Source organism: Balaenoptera ricei, chromosome 15 (genome assembly GCF_028023285.1).
Source record: "Balaenoptera ricei isolate mBalRic1 chromosome 15, mBalRic1.hap2, whole genome shotgun sequence".
NCBI classification, from domain to species: Eukaryota; Metazoa; Chordata; class Mammalia; order Artiodactyla; family Balaenopteridae; genus Balaenoptera; species Balaenoptera ricei.
Genome location: NC_082653.1, coordinates 13,835,052 through 13,851,942, shown reverse-complemented (window position 1 = coordinate 13,851,942; position 16,891 = coordinate 13,835,052). Strand labels below are relative to the sequence as shown.

Here is a 16,891-nt window from a genome sequence, read left to right as displayed (position 1 = left end):
GAGCAGAGCTGGGGCTACAACTTGGACATGCTGTCTTCTTGGTGTGTGGCTCTAATCTACCAGACAGGGCATCGTGACTGATCATTAGACTAATGAAACAACGATCAAACTGCCCACGCTACTGAGATTTCTCTCAATTTTACATCAGACAACAAGTGCAACACCTGGGAGCAACCTGCACACCGGAATAAAAGAAAAATAAATGGTTCCTCGATTCCTTAAAATCCTCTCCCTGAAATTTAAAAAAAAAAAAAAAAAAAAAAAAACACCCTCCAAAAAAACACCAATAAAGAAAATTAACCCCTGGTAAAGATAAAAAGCACTTGTATCCAGACACAACATTTCCAACACTCCCAACTGCCTTCAACATGTATTTTTTTCAAATGTGTGGCCAATATTTTTAAATGAAACGATTCTGCATAAAAATAGATTCTTTGACTTTACAAGAAAAACAGGAAGAAGTGACAACATTCCAATAAACTTCCCTCCTGGCAACAAGGGAAGGAGCAGGGCGGGGGCGGAGCTTTCCTGGTCAGCTTCCGAAGGACTGGAGTTTGCGTGATTTAAACAAGTATCACCTGCAACCAGGTGGGCACCCCTGGGTCTGCCTCCCTAACAGAACCTCCCAGTTGCCAGCGTTCTGACTCTGAGGCTGATACTACTCAAGGGTCTGAAAGAAACTGCTCTGCCTTTGGGGGGAGACCCTTTTATAATATCCCCACAGAGCAGTAAGCGAAACATCAATCTATCTACAATCCATGGACCAACGCCCTCTCCATGACGTGGGGCACACAGGAAGTATCCAAGACCTTAAGATGCCTGACATTCAGTGGTTACGAGGAGGAAAGTCTGGAGCCACAGCGCCCAGACGTGAACTACAGCTGTGTGACTTTGCACGTGCCTGTGCCTCAGTTTCTGCTGGAAATAACAGACCCCTTTTCATCAGAAGGGTCTCTGTGAGAATTAGCTAATTCATGAAAACTTCAGCCGGTTGCTGGAACAAGGTCAGAGCTCATAAGCAGGAGCTGTTACCAAGGCTGTTGTGACGACTTTGTTGCTGACGCTGGTATTCTGAAAAGAGGAAAGGAGGGTTCCCTCCAGCTCCAGCCTTCATATCTGGTTTCTCCAGGTCAGACTCTCCAGGATGCTGTGGTCTCCCCACCAGTGGTGCATCCCCCTGCCCTACTTTTGATTCAATTCACATCTGGGCCGAACGCCAGAGGTGCCAAGAAGCTCACATCCAGAACCTTCCTCAGTGCAGACCAAGTCAGCAGGACTTACCCAAGTTGTGTTTCATTTCCGAGAGCTCCTGCTGGTGCAGCCACTGGAGCTTCTCTATCTCAATCCTCAGCCTGCGAATCTGTAAGGCGAGAGAAAGACTTTTTACAAAGTGCATCCGGGTGCCTTTTACCAACAGGGCTCGGAAGCTCCAGCTCTCACTACAGGGTTAACGTCATGTGCTGAGGCAAAGAGCGGGCAGCCTGTGCTGGCCTCCCCACAGCTGCAGTCAGAGAGGTGGGCGCCAGTGGGTTAACCCAAATCCGGGAGAACTTCTGCTTCAAAAAGCCAAATGTGAGTCGGCTGTCTGTTCCAAGAAATGCTCTAGGAAAAGCCACTTAAAGTAAGAAAAGAAGACCAGGTTTTCATAATCAATAGTACGTCAAAGGTTTGATGAGAATTTTGGTCTAAAAAATGAAACAAAAACAAATAAAAACAAGCTTTATTGTATCTCTTACCTAAGATTTTGGGCAGGGGGGGTGCATGATCATTCTCTTCAAAGTCCAAAGCTTAACATTCCTGGAAACCATAGGGTATTTTGGGGGGGTAGGAGTAAATTTGGGGCCCAATTCATTTGGAGGGAGGAAGATGTAAACCCAATGTGAACTGATACAAGGCTGTTGGCAGTGCTGAATAATCACGATGGTTCTCAGCTGGGGTGATTTTTGCCCCCCTCCCTCCCTCCATGACACTGCAGTGCCTGGGGACGTTATAGGTTGTTTCTGGCATCCCAGGGGTAGAGGCCAGGGATGCTGCTAAACGTCCCAGATGGACAGAACGGCCCTCACCACAGCGAATCATCTGGCACAAACGTCAGTAGCGCCAAGTTGAGAAATCCTGATTTACCAGACACAGTGGGAACAACTGTACTGTTTCCCTGCAGAAAACATTGTATCTAATTGTGGGAGGGGGCTGCATATTACCTCATGAAAATCTGGAAAATTCTGGCACATATCTGGACCCAGGGTTTCAGGTGAGACATTAGGGACCCATACTTTCAACTCCACGCCAGTTAAAATGAACAAAAAGGAATGAAGTACGGTAGCAGGTGGGGGTGAGGATGGGGAGGTTTTTCTAAGACAACATTTCCCCTTCTTGTTTGACGTCCCAGCACAATCATAAAGAGGGTCACATCAGCAAAAATACCCAAGGATATTCACCATTTCTCTTGGGACCTCCCTTAAACCTTTACATTCACGCGGTTCTCTGTTGAAGGCCTATAGGGACACCTTCCTGGAGATTTTTTCCTCTTTGTCTGGGTGCCAGCCTCACCCTGCCAGGTCCTCACAGGTCAATGGCTCTGCATGTGACTCCCCCCAGTTTTCCATCATGACTTTCAATGACCTCTAGAAGTCCTGCCATTGTCACTTCCCGCGGTGACCTGTTTGCATCTGGCTTGCAGGGAATTAGCCTAGGAGGGAAATTCAGGGAGGCTTTTTTTTTTTTTAAAATAAATGGTCACTTCCTAAGTGGACATTTCAACGTTTTAAGCACGCTCTTCTCTAAGCAATCACCTAAATTAAGGAGGCTGGGGATACACATTCGTGGACAACAAGGATCACTTGTATAAAAAAGTCCAAACTTTGGGAGAAGATGAAGGAGCCAATTTTACGTGGGGTCAAAAGCACTATTGTCCAGTCTCACCAGTGGGAGAACAACTCAAGCTCTGGTTTTGGCTGTTTGAGTAGAAGTGAAGTGATGGCACAGAGCAGGGTGTGTCTCCAGAGCACCAGCTTCCTAGCAAAGTGAAGAAATACCCTCACCACCAACCCCCATCAGCAGAGCGAGCCTGGTGACCAGAGACAGGACCCGAGAGGGATTTCCAGAGAAGCTTCTTCACGGTGCCCCTACAGCAGCCCATAAGACACTCTTAGCAAATTGGGAATGAATGTGTCATCTCTGACCTCGGCTATTGTGCTTCCAGTAGTGTTTTTAGAAAGGTCGTTATATATTTCCGTCATTGTGCCTTTTATTGCATCCATCATCTGAAAGATACAAACAGAAATGATTCAGGTGATCGCTTCCCTGAGGCTTTTTCTAGATGACATACATCTAAAATCTATCTGCATAAAGCAGCGGTTTCTCCGCTGGGGGTGATTTTGTCCATCCTGGGACACTTAGCATTTTTGGTTGTCATGGCTGGGGTGGGGGAGGGGGAGAGGGGTGCTGATGGCATCGAGGAGGTGGAAGCTAGGGATGCTCAAAATGCCCTACCGCGCTCAGAACAGCCCCTGCAACAAAGTTATCCAGCCCCAAATGTCCCAAGTGCCAAGGCTGAGAGCCTGGTATGAACCAGACAGGGTAGGAATCACCCACAAGTTCCCTGTCCCATATCATGGGAGTAGTTCATAGCCATAAAGCTAATTTATAGCCACAGGTTAAAGTGGGGAGACTGAATTTGGCCCCAAGATGGTTTGGCCAGCATAGTGGGCTTGAGAGAGAGATTGTTTTGTTGCTGTTGGTTTTTTAAAATTGTTTCTCCTTTAAAAAACTATCATTTTATTGAGATATTCATATACCATACAATTCACCCATTTACTATGTACAATTTAATGGCTTTTAGTCCATTCAGTGTTGTACATCCATGACCACAATCAATTTCAGAACCTCTTCATTACCCCAAAAAGAAACTCTGCTCCCCCTGAGCCTTCCCCCCACCAATAACCCCATCACCCCCCCAGCCTCTGATAACCACAAATCTGCTTTCTTTTCTCTAGATCCAATCTAGATTATTTCATATACGTGGACTCACACAATATTTGATCCTTTGTGACTGCCTTCGACTTAGCAGAAAGTTTTCAAGATTTCTCTGTGCCGTATTCCTTTTTAGGGATGAATAATATGGTCCATTGTGTAGATCTAGCTGGTTTGCTATTTTAATGCTTTCGGTCGGGGCATCCACTGCCTTTCCAGTTTGTTTCCCATCTTCCTTTTCTTTAACTATTTGACCCCTGAAGGCATCAGCAAGTCTGTGGCAGCAGCTCACGTCCACGCAGCAGGCACCCAGGTGACTGCTGACGGAATGTGTTTGCAGGGTGGGTTTCTCTTCTATCTCCCACTTGTCCACTGACCTCCCACATCACAGGAGGAAGAGGAGGGGACAGGAGACGAAACGAGGACTCAGATCTGGCCTGGCCGCTGCCGAGGACCCCCTGTGCTTTACAGTTTCTTCCAATTCAGTAAAAAGGCAGGACAAACAGCACCTTCACATCTGATGCCCAAGATCTGTTCCCACCATTACATCTTGCCATCCACAACTCTGAGCCTCGGTTTCCTCATGTATAAAACAAGGATAATAACAGTGCCCCCCTTGCAGGGTATGCACAAGGATTAAATGAGAAAACCACAAGAAGACTGTGGTTCAGTACCTGCCGAGGAGTGGGCAGGTGCTGAACCACAATTCAGTGTGGTTCCTAAAGAAATACCTGTTTGTCTCATTTTCACAGAAAAATTAATTCACTTGAACAAGTAATTGCAAAACTGCTCCCAACCCCCAAAAGAGTAACCCCCAATTCACCCCAAAATGGGAGGAAAATGAATAAAGTATCTGTTGAGATTTCCGCCCCCAGCTTGTCGCAGGTGCCACAGGGGGACACTGCCAGCAAAAACACTTGGTGCTTTATGGTCAGTCACTCTGTATGGGCCTCCTTACCCACATCCATTTAAAATATTAAAACAAAATTGCTTTACAAGAAAACTTCAGAAAGTGGATGAAATTCAATACTTTACTAATGCCATAGTTACATTCCATTTTAAAGAAATCATGAATTTGCGGACTGACCTTCATTCTTACTTCCAAATATAGCAAAGAAGCCAACAAAGAGCCCTTCTGCCAAAACACACAAATCTGGGTCTTCAACTCTGGGTCACCTCAGACACAAGAAAGTTCATCAGCTACAAAACTATGTCACTGTGTTCATTTTCCTAGCTGCAAAGGAAACGTCTGTCAAAAAGTTCATTCCTCAATTTTGCTCTAAGAGTGAAGGGGGCGACAGTAGGGGATGGAATAAAAATGGCTGCAGGAGCTGAGAACACTGGTTTGGTGCGAACCACTAGCCAGGGCCGCAAAGCAGCCTCAGTTTTCTCTTCTGTAAATAGACAACTTGGACCAAATCAATGGAAGGTGATACAAAAAGTCAAATCAATTGCAAGCAGAACAAGAAGCCGTTTGGGCAATACCAGACATTTTCTTAAATCAGTAATTTTAAAAATTACCCCGTTTCAATTTTCTTGCAATCCTACAACAGATCACATTAGGAAGAAAGGCTCCATTTGGTGCCATTATGTCTTTAACACTTTCATGATAATCTCTCTTTTTAACAAAAGGAAGATGGACTTAAGCTTCAAGCCTTGACAAAGAACAGGATCCAATGAGGTTAGACTTAATTTTATTTCAACTAGTTAAGTCAATTTAAATAAAAATACTAAGTCAATACTAGTTCAAGGTGATGAACAGGTAAGAAAAAAACCTTGAGGATGCCAACAAGTAACTAATACTTGAATCCTTCCTGTTCTGAAACTCCGGGACTCCATAAGAATTCTTGTGTTTTATTCAAAAGGGGGCAGAAATACTAAATAAGAGACAAAGTTATCCCCAAGAAGCGGAGTTGCTTGAAAAAGCCACATGTAAGAACAATCAACTTGTGGACACTGGACAGCTGTGGTCAGCAGGCTTGGTGTGAATTCACAAGTCAGCTCAAAGCCAGGTTAAGAGCACACTCGCTAGATCCTGGCGGCTACCATCCAATGCCAGCTTGGACGTTCACTGATTATGTGACCCTGGACAAGCTGTGTGACCTCGCCAGGTCTCAGTTTTCTCATCTATAAAATAGGTGTGCTAACAGTACCTGCCTCATCAATCTGTCATAAAGATTGAGTAAGTAACATATAAAACGTGCTTGGGATAGTGTCTGGGCCAGAGTAGATGCCATGCAGACACTGGCTACTGCTAGTATCATCCTACCTAGTGTGACAGACACTCTGAGAAGGCTCCCCATGGCCTCAGCCCTCTGGGCTTTGTGCCCCTGTGTAATCTCCTCCAAGCAAGGGCTGGCCTAGTGACCTGCTTCTAACCCACGGAATATGGCAGAGGGAATAGTCCGTCACTTCTGTGATCACTTACATGAGACTGTGACTTCCATCTTGCTAGCAGGCTTTCTCTACCCCTTGCTGTCATGAAGCAAGCTGCCATGCTGGGCAGGCCACAGGGAAAGGGACTGAGGACAGCCTCCAGCCAACGACCAGCCGGGAACTGAGGCCCCCAGTCCAAGAGCCCTCAAGGGAGTGAATCCTGCCCACAACCACCTAAGTGAGCTTGGAAGTGGATCCTTCCTCAGTCACATCTTCAGATGAAATCCCAACCCTAGCAGACACCTTGGAGGCAGCCTGCCAGAGGTCCTGAAGCAGGGGACCCAGCCCAGCCGAGCCTGGACTCAAGACCCACAGAAACTGTGAGATAAATGTGTGTGGTTTTAAGTTGCTAAGTTTTGTAGTGATTTGTTATGTAGCAACAGATAATACACCTAGATAGAATAAAAAGAAAAGGACCAACAGAAATTCATGAGTAGAAAATTATATATACCACTCTCGCCATCCAGAACTAAAAAAAAAGATTCTACCTTTCACACTGAATAATAAAGCAACTCCTATCATGAGACTTCAAGAAGTCTAGAAACAACTATCCTCAACTCTTGTCACCCATTCTATCAACTTGAATACTTTACCCACTGGGAACTAATAAGTAATTTACTCATGACTAAAGAGTCAAGTATTATTATTGCCTACTTAGTAATTTACTAAATACGCTTAGATTATTGTCATTAGCTACTATTAAGAGTTACTGAGGATAGGAAGACACTGGAACTCACCAAAACAGATACCCCACATCCAAAGACAAAGGAGAAGCCGCAGTGAGACGGTAGGAGGGGCGCAATCACAATAAAATCAAATCCCATAACTGCTGGGTGGGTGACTCACAAACTGGCGAACGCTTATACCACAAAACTCCACCCGCTGGAGTAAAGGTTCTGAGCCCCACATCAGGCTTCGCAACCTGCGGGTCTGGCAACGGGAGGAGGAATTCCTAGAGAATTAGACTTTGAAGGCTAGCAGGATTTGATTGCAGGACTTCGACAGGACAGAGGGAAACAGAGACCCCACTCTTGGAGGGCACACACAAAGTAGTGTGCGCATCGGGACCCAGGGGACGGAGCAGTGATCCCATAGGAGACTGAACCAGACCTACCTGCTAGTGTTGGAGGGTCTCCTGCAGAGGCGGGGGGTGGCTGTGTCTCACCGTGAGGACAAGGACACTGGCAGCAGAAGTTCTGGAAAGTACTCCTTGGCGTAAGCCCTCCCACAGTCCACCATTAGCCCCACCAACAAGCCCGGGTAGGCTCCAGTGTTGGGTCGCCTCAGGCCAAACAACCAACAGGGAGGGAACCCAGCCCCACCCATCAGCAGACAAGTGGATTAAAGTTTTACTGAGCTCTGCCCACCAGAGCAAGAGCCAGCTCTACCCACCACCAGTGCCTCCAATCAGGAAGCTTGCACAAGCCTCTTAGATAGCCTCATCCACCAGAGGGCAGACAGCAGAAGCAAGAAGAACTACAAGCCTGCAGCCTGTGGAACAAAAACCACATTCACAGAAAGATAGACAAGATGAAAAGGCAGAGGGCTATGTACCAGATGAAGGAACAAGATAAAACCACAGAAAAACAACCAAACGAAGTGGAGATAGGCAACCTTCCAGAAAAAGAATTCAGAATAATGACAGTGAAAATGATCCAGGACCTCAGAAAAAGAATGGAGGCAAAGATCGAGAAGATGCAAGAAATGTTTAACAAAGACCTAGAAGAATTAAAGAACAAACAAACAGAGATGAACAATACAATAACTGAAATGAAAAATACACTAGAAGGAATCAATAACAGAATAACTAAGGCAGAAGAACGGATAGGTGACCTGGAAGACAGAATGATGGAATTCACTGCTGCGGAACAGAATAAAGAAAACAGAATGAAAAGAAATGAAGACAGCCTAAGAGACCTCTGGGACAACATTAAATGCAACAACATTCGCATTTCAGGGGTCCCAGAAGGAGAAGAGAGAGAGAAAGGACCAGAGAAAATATTTGAAGAGATTATAGTCGAAAACTTCCCTAACATGGGAAAGGAAATAGCCACCCAAATCCAGGAAGTGCAGAGAGTCCCATACAGGATAAACCCAAGGAGAAACACACCGAGACACATAGTAATCAAATTGACAAAAATTAAAGACAGAGAAAAATTATTGAAAGCAGCAAGGGAAAAACGACAAATAACATACAAGGGAACTCCCATAAGGTTATCAGCTGATTTCTCAGCAGAAACTCTACAAGCCAGAAGGGAGTGGCATGACATATTTAAAGTGATGAAAGGGAAGAACCTACAACCAAGATTACTCTATGCGGCAAGGATCTCATTCAGATTAGATGGAGAAATCAAAAGCTTTACAGACAAGCAAAAGCTAAGAGAATTCAGCACCACCAAACCAGCTCTACAACAAATGCTAAAGGAACTTCTCTAAGCGGGAAACACAAGAGAAAAGAAAACAACAAATAAACAAACCCATAACAATTAATAAAATGGTAATAGGAACATACATATCGATAATTACCTTAAACATGAATGGATTAAATGCTCCAACCAAAAGACACAGGCTTGCTGAATGGATACAAAAACAAGACCCATATATATGCTGTCTACAAGAGACCCACTTCAGAACTAGAGACACATACAGACTGAAAGTGAGGGGATGGAAAAAGATATGCCATGCAAATGGAAATCAAAAGAAAGCTGGAGTAGCAATACTCATATCAGATAAAATAGACTTTAAAATAAAGAATGTTACAAGAGAAAAGGAAGGACACTACATAATGATCAAGGGATCAATCCAAATAGAAGATATAATAATTATAAATATATATGCTCCCAACATAGGAGCACCTCAATACATAAGGCAACTGCTAACAGCTATAAAAGAGGAAATCGACAGTAACACAATAATAGTGGGGGACTTTAACACCTCACTTACACCAATGGACACATCATCCAAACAGAAAATTAATAAGGAAACACAAGCTTTAAATGACACAATAGACCAGATAGATTTAATTGATATTTAGAGGACATTCCATTCAAAAACAGCAGATTACACTTTATTATCAAGTGTGCACAGAACATTCTCCAGGACAGATCACATCTTGGGTCACAAATCAAGCCTCAGTAAATTTAAGAAAATTGAAATCATATCAAGCATCTTTTCTAACTGCAACGCCATGAGATTAGAAATCAATTACAGGGAAAAAAACCTAAAAAACACAAACACATGGAGGCTAAACAATACATTACCAAATAACCAAGAGATTACTGAAGAAATCAAAGAGGAAATCAAAAAACACCTAGAGACAAATGACAATGAAAACACGACGACCCAAAATCTGTGGGATGCAGCAAAAGCAGTTCTAAGAGGGAAGTTTATAGCTATACAAGCCTACCTCAAGAAACAAGAAAAATCTCAAATAAACAATTTAACCTTACACCTAAAGGGACTAGAGAAAGAAGAACAAACAAAACCCAAAGTTAGTAGAAGGAAAGAAATCATAAAGAGCAGAGCAGAAATAAATGAAATAGAAACAAAGAAAATAATAGCAAAGATCAATAAAACTAAAAGCTGGTTCTTTGAGAAGATAAACAAAATTGATAAACCATTAGCCAGACTCATCAAGAAAAAGAGGGAGAGGACTCGAATCAATAAAATCAGAAATGAAAAAGGAGAAGTTGCAACAGACACTGCAGAAATACAAAGCATCCTAAGAGACTACTACAAGCAACTCTATGTCAATAAAATGGACAACCTGGAAGAAATGGACAAATTCTTACAAAGGTATAACCTTACAAGACTGAACCAAAAAGAAATAGAAAATATGAACAGACCAATCACAAGTGATGAAATTGAAGCTGTGATTAAAAATCTTCCAACAAACAAAAGTCCAGGACCAGATGGCTTCACAGGTGAATTCTATCAGACGTTTAGAGAAGAGCTAACACCCATCCTTCTCAAACTCTTCCAAAACATTGCAGAGGAAGGAACACTCCCAAACTCATTCTATGAGGCCACCATCACCCTGATACCAAAACCAGACAAAGATACTACAAAAAAAGAAAATTATAGACCAATATCACTGATGAAGACAGATGCAAAAATCCTCAACAAAATACTAGCAAACAGAATCCAACAACACATTAAAAGGATCATACACCATGACCAAGTGGGATTTATCCCAGGGATGCAAGGATTCTTCAATATACGCAAATCAATCAATGTGACACATCATATTAACAAACTGGAGAATAAAAACCATATGATCATCTCAACAGATGCAGAAAAAGCTTCTGACAAAATTCAACACCCATTTATGATAAAAACGCTCCAGAAAGTGGGCATAGAGGGAAACTACTTCAACATAATAAAGGCCATATACGACAAACCCACAGCAAACATCATTCTCAATGGTGAAAAACTGAAAGCATTTCCTCTAAGATCAGGAAAAAGACAAGGATGTCCACTCTCGCCACTATTATTCAACATAGTTTTGGAAGTCCTAACCACCGCAATCAGAGAAGAAAAAGAAATAAAAGGAATACAAATTGGAAAAGAAGAAGTAAAACTGTCACTGTTTGCAGATGACATGATACTATACATAGAGAATCCTAAAGATGCCACCAGAAAACTACTAGCGCTAATCAATGAATTTGGTAAAGTTGCAGGACACAAAATTCATGCACAGAAATCTCTTACTTTCCTATACACTAATGATGAAAAACCTGTAAGAGAAATTAAGGAAACACTCCCATTTACCACTGCAACAAAAAGAATAAAATACCTAGGAATAACCTACCTAGGGAGACAAAAGAGCTGTATGCAGAACACTATAAGACACTGACGAAAGAAATTAAAGATGATACAGATGGAGAGATATACCATGTTCCTGGCTTGGAAGAATCAATATAGTGAAAATGACTCTACTACCCAAAGCAATCTACAGATTCAACGCAATCCCTATCAAATTACCAATGGCATTTTTTACAGAACTAGAACAAAAAATCTTAAAATTTGTATGGAGACACAGAAGACCCCAAATAGCCAAAGCGGCCTTGAGGGAAAAAAACGGAACTGGGGGAATCAGACTCCCTGACTTCAGACCACACTACAAAGCTACAGTAATCAAGACAGTATGGTACTGGTACAAAACCAGAAATATAGATCAATGGAACAGGACAGAAAGCCCAGAGATAAACCCACACACCTATGATCAACTAATCTATGACAAAGGAGGCAAGGATATACAATGCAGAAAAGACAGTCTCTTCAATAAGTGGTGCTGGGAAAACTGGACAGCTACATGTAAAAGAATGAAATTAGAACACTCCCTAACACCATACACAAAAATAAATTCAAAATGGATTAGAGACCTAAATGTAAGATCAGACACTATAAAGCTCTTAGATGAAAACAGTAGAAGAACACTCTTTGACATAAATCACAGCAAGATCTTTTTTGATCCACCTCCTAGAGTAATGGAAATTAAAACAAAAATAAATGAATGGGACCTAATGAAACTTAAAAGCTTTTGCACAGCAAAGGAAACTACAAACAAGACGAAAAGACAACCCTCAGAATGGGAGAAAATATTTGCAAATGAATCAACGGACAAAGAATTAATCTCCAAAATAAATAAACAGCTCATGCAGCTCAATATTAAAAAAACAAACAACCCAATCCAAAAATGGGCAGAAGATCTAAATAGACATTTCTCCAAAGAAGACATACAGATAGCCAAGAAGCACATGAAAAGCTGCTCAACATCACTAATTATTAGAGAAATGCAAATCCAAACTACAATGAGGTATCACCTCACACCAGTTAGAAAGGGCATCATCAGAAAATCTACAAACAACAAATGCTGGAGAGGGTGTGGAGAAAAGGGAACCCTCTTGCACTGTTGGTGGGAATGTAAATTGATACAGCCACTATGGAGAACAGTATGGAGGTTCCTTAAAAAAATAAAAATAGAATTACCATATGACCCAGCAATCCCACTACTGGGCATATACCCAGAGAAAACCATAATTCAAAAAGACACATGCACCCCAATGTTCATGGCAGCACTACTTACAATAGCCAGGTCATGGAAGAAACCTAAATGTCCATCGACAGACAAATGGATAAAGAAGATGTGGTACATATATACAATGGAATATTACTCAGCCATAAAAAGGAACGAAATTGGGTCATTTGTAGAGACGTGGATGGATCTAGAGACTGTCACACAGAGTGAAGTAAGTCAGAAAGAGAAAAACAGATATCGTATATTAACGCATATATGTGGAACCTAGAAAAATGGTACAGATGAACCTGTTTGCAGGGCAGAAACTGAGACACAGATGTAGAGAAAAAACATATGGACACCAAGGGGGGGAAAGTGGCATGGGGAGGGGGTGGTGGTGTGATGAACTGGGAGATTGGGATTGACATGTATACACTAATATGTATAAAATGGATAACTAATAATTTTAAAAAAAAGAGTTAATGATAATAAGAAGCCCAATAATGAGAATTAGTTAGGCAGCAACATGCTTTCATTCGACAACTATATATCAGGCATCTGCTGTGTGCCAGGCACTGTTCTAAGCCCCAGCGATGAGCAGAACAGACAAAACCCTGTTCCCAGGGAGCTGCCTTTCTGGTGGTTATTCTTACTACCAGGTGGTCTACTGACATGAAACGACACATCACTCCAGAGCACTCTCATCTGACAGCAAAGAGAGCTGAAGCCTTCTTTTTTTCTTTTTTTTCCTACTTTTTGGCTGCATGGTGCGGTATGAGGGATCTTAGCTCCCCAACGAGGCATCGAACCCACACGGCCTGCAGTGGAAGCGCAGTCTTAACCACTGGACTGCCAGGGAAGTCCGAAAGCTACAGGCTTTTTATTCGCCTGAATTCAATGGTAAGCATAAAAGCACTTGGCAAATTAAAAGAGGAGAGAGGGAGTAGGGAAGGAATGGACTGGAGTTTGGGATTAGCAGATGCAAACTATTATAAATATATAGAATAAACAACAAGGTCTTACTGTATAGCACAGGGAACTATCATCAATATCCTGTGATAAACCATAATGGAAAAGAATATAAATATATGTATAACTGAATCACTTTGCTATAGAGTAGAAATTAACACAACATTGTAAATCAAGTATACCTCAATAAAATAAACTTTAAAAGAGAGAGAGAGAGAAGAAAGAGGCTGCACCGAGAGGGTGCCCACGAGGGAACAGAGAGCAGGCGAGTGTGCTCCCCACACTGCTCGACAAGGAATGTGCCAAGAGTGTGCGTGAGTCCGGGAGGGAATCCATCACTCCCCGGTCCACCTTGGTTGCTGGAAAGATCTAAGTGCAGGCGTGGAACCTTGCAAGTCTCGTGTTTAAGCCTCTGTCACTTTTGTCTCACACGGCTTCTAAATGCAAACTAACCCCTTGGTCGGTTTTGAACTGAAGGACAGTCATCTGTTTCAGCAGCTTAAGGAAAATCTGTTCCTAATGAGTGACTTGAATGCTGCAGGGTAATTTCGATTCTATGTCATTTTCCTCTTAGAATCTAAGCCCTCTCAGAGGAAGGGTCAGTCCTTTCTATATTTCTCTGCTTACACCCCACGTCAGCCCCAAATGGAAGAGTTTGGTCTTAGAGATCCTCAGTAAAAGCAGGGTCTTCCCTCCCAAGCACCCTCTAAAACCTGCAAGGTCGTGACCCAAGTGGTTCCTGTCGGGAAGCTGATCCTCCCACGTCCCGCCGGCACTCACTTTGCTAGTGTACTTGGCGATGTCCGCGGCGACGTCGGCTGAGGCGGTGGCGATGGGCAGGTCTGCGCTTACTGAAGAGGCGAGGGTGCTCGTGGACCCCGAGCTGGTGACCAGGGGCGACGACTGGGTGCTGGTCACCAGGGTGATGGTGGAGGTGGAAGGGCTCTGCGTGATCTCCTTCTGCTGGACAGCTAGGAAAGCAAAGGGTCCTGGTCACCCCACTGCCGCAGGAAGGCCATCCCAGTAGGAAACTGTGGTGGGGAGCAGAGCCCCTGACAAATGCCCTGCGAGTTTCTCTACTTTCAAGTGACAAAGATTCTCCCCTTGGCCAAACCCTAGCCAGGCTCCTCTGAGTCCTTTCTCAACGACACTTCCACCTTGGTCTATAAAGACGAATATAGTTTCTAACAGCTCAAGGCTGCATCCCTAGGATGACCCTTGCCCCCTTAAGGTCCCCGCCTGAGAAAACTCAAGGCTGCCGAATGAACTGACTGTATATTCCAGCCAGCACCTAATGATAGGGCCCATCTCCCAGTCTCTGTGGGAGGGTCGGAGCCTACCTTCAATAGGTACCAGTTAGCAAACCCAGATGTTTCAAATGGACCAACACCCCCTTCCCACTTTATGTAAGTTTTCACTTTCTGACTCTTCAGAGCCTCCGCCCACCCCCCTCCCTATTCCCGAATTCTCCCTTTAAAATGCCCAGCCCCCTGTGTACATGTTCAGTTCACGCTGGACTTTTTGCCCTATTGCAATAGTATATAGCTGATTAAAATCTGTCTTTACTACTTTAACTAGTGGCTAGCTTTGTTTATCTTTGACAAGACAATCTGGGATTTAAGAATCACACCATCAATGAGCTCCTTCTTGCCAGCACCTAAATTCCCCTGGGGAAGGCTCATTATGCTTAAGGGGTATGAATTCAGAAGACCGGAACTGGTCACCCCAACATGAAATATCCTAGACCCGGTTCTGTCCCAACGACTCTTCAAACAGCGAGATCAATCCAGCTGTACTCCAATGCTGCGTGTCCAATCTTTCAGTCTGCCCTCCCCTCAATCTTTGAAGGGTTTCAATGGGAGCCAATTCAAGATCTGGCTGCTCTTCAACCCCATGTCCTGCTGCGGCTCTTTAATAGTCCTACTCATAAGGGTGCGCTCAGTATGTGAGAGTTTCAGTCAAGGAGCCCAGCCTTCAAGGATCTCGATGCAGGTTTCCCAGGGGAACAAGATTCTACATCAGTGCTCACAAGAGCTGGGCCAACTGGTACCCATCAGATGGTTCAGCTTTACACCAGCTCCAGATGGAGCCTCCTGCCGGGAGCCGTGATTCCGCACTTCAGCAACTGGTTCTTGATGCTGGCTCTTCTTGTGTGTGAGGCTAATCGCTAGTTATTAAGGTAACCTTTGCTACCAACTTCTCACACTGTACTCTTTCCAAAACAACGTCCAGGGGTTCATGGATGTGCACAAGGAAACTTAAACAAAGGTATTCACTGCAGCACTGCTTACAACAGGAAAAAAACTGGAAGCAACCTAAATGTCTATCAGTAGGGGAATACTTTAAATAAACTGTGGAATACTATGCAGCAGTCCAAAAGAATAAGGTAGAGCTGTATGTACTGACATGGACAGACCTCCAAAACATGCTGATGGGTGGGGTGGGGGGGAGGCGCGGAAAAAAGCAAGTATGGTACCATTTTTACGTTTTAAAAAAGAAAAAAGAAAAAAAAGTAATATTTTAATGAAGTCATATATATACATAAATATATATGCATACATGCATAAAAAAGATCTTACGGTTAACAGCGACCTCTGAGAAAGGGTGGAGAATGAAATGGCAAATCAATCAAGACAACAGATTTTTGTGTCTATGTGTCTACTTCACCCCTTTCTAAGAAGAACATATGCATGTATTTATAAAATGAAAAAAAAAAAAAAGAAAAAAGAAAAGTACAAAAGCAAGTTGGAAAACAATTTTTTAAAAATAATGCCAAATGGAATGTGTGAGGCTTCCAGGATACAGTAGCCAGGAAACCAAGGGGAACTGAAAAAATAAAACGATTATTTTTCTCCTGTCCATGTGGCCAAAAAGGGACCGGGCACCACGGAGAGCAGAAGGGGAGGCTCGGTACCTTTCACGGCCTGTCTGGTCTGATATCTCGTCCCCTGGGAAGACTGAGGCTGCTGGTTTTGCTGCTGGTTTTGCTGCTGGTTTTGCTGCTGCTGCTGGCGCTGCATCTTCTGCATGTGCCACTTTTGGGAGGACGTTTGAAACTTACTTGAGGAGTTCCACACGACCCGCTGCACGGCCGGGGCAGTCTCCTTCGGTAAAAGTGGCCTCTGCTTTTTCACTGGGCTTCCTGTGGCAGCGGCGGCCGGGGCCGTGACCGTGGATGTGGTGCTGGTGGTGGCCGTGACACCAGCCGTGGGAGTTTGGGCGGAAGAGCGGGTGAGGACCGGCGTTTCGGGGGGAGACTGGCTGCCCGCCGTCGTGGATGGTGGAGCTTTACCTACGACTAAAGCCAAAGCGTGAACAAACAAATGAACAGAAAGTGGATTTGACTCAGGCTGGCCTGCAGGGTCTCTACACCACCAAGTTCTGGGTGACCATCACAGGCTAGCATGCCAAAGACACCCAGTGAATGGGCACTTATACAATACGCTCAGGCCACTTCTGCAGCATGCTCTATCTTAAAATATCAGCCCCCTTGTG

General features: G+C 43.7%; 1 protein-coding gene across 25 annotated transcripts in view; it reads right to left on the bottom strand.

Annotated features, from left to right (window-relative positions):
• ZMYND8 (zinc finger MYND-type containing 8) overlaps positions 1-16,891 on the bottom strand; it is a 161,003-nt gene that overhangs the window by 10,326 nt on the left and 133,786 nt on the right. For 18 of the 25 annotated variants that reach the window (XM_059898479.1, XM_059898485.1, XM_059898488.1 and 15 more), the window contains 4 exons: positions 16,311-16,694; positions 14,177-14,367; positions 3,183-3,263; positions 1,282-1,360 (listed from right to left, as the gene is read on the bottom strand). In XM_059898479.1, the coding sequence (XP_059754462.1) occupies positions 1,282-1,360; positions 3,183-3,263; positions 14,177-14,367; positions 16,311-16,694 (735 nt within the window). The remainder of the gene's footprint in view (positions 1-1,281; positions 1,361-3,182; positions 3,264-14,176; positions 14,368-16,310; positions 16,695-16,891) is intronic. The other 7 variants (XM_059898490.1, XM_059898495.1, XM_059898494.1 and 4 more) reach the window with 3 other exon arrangements.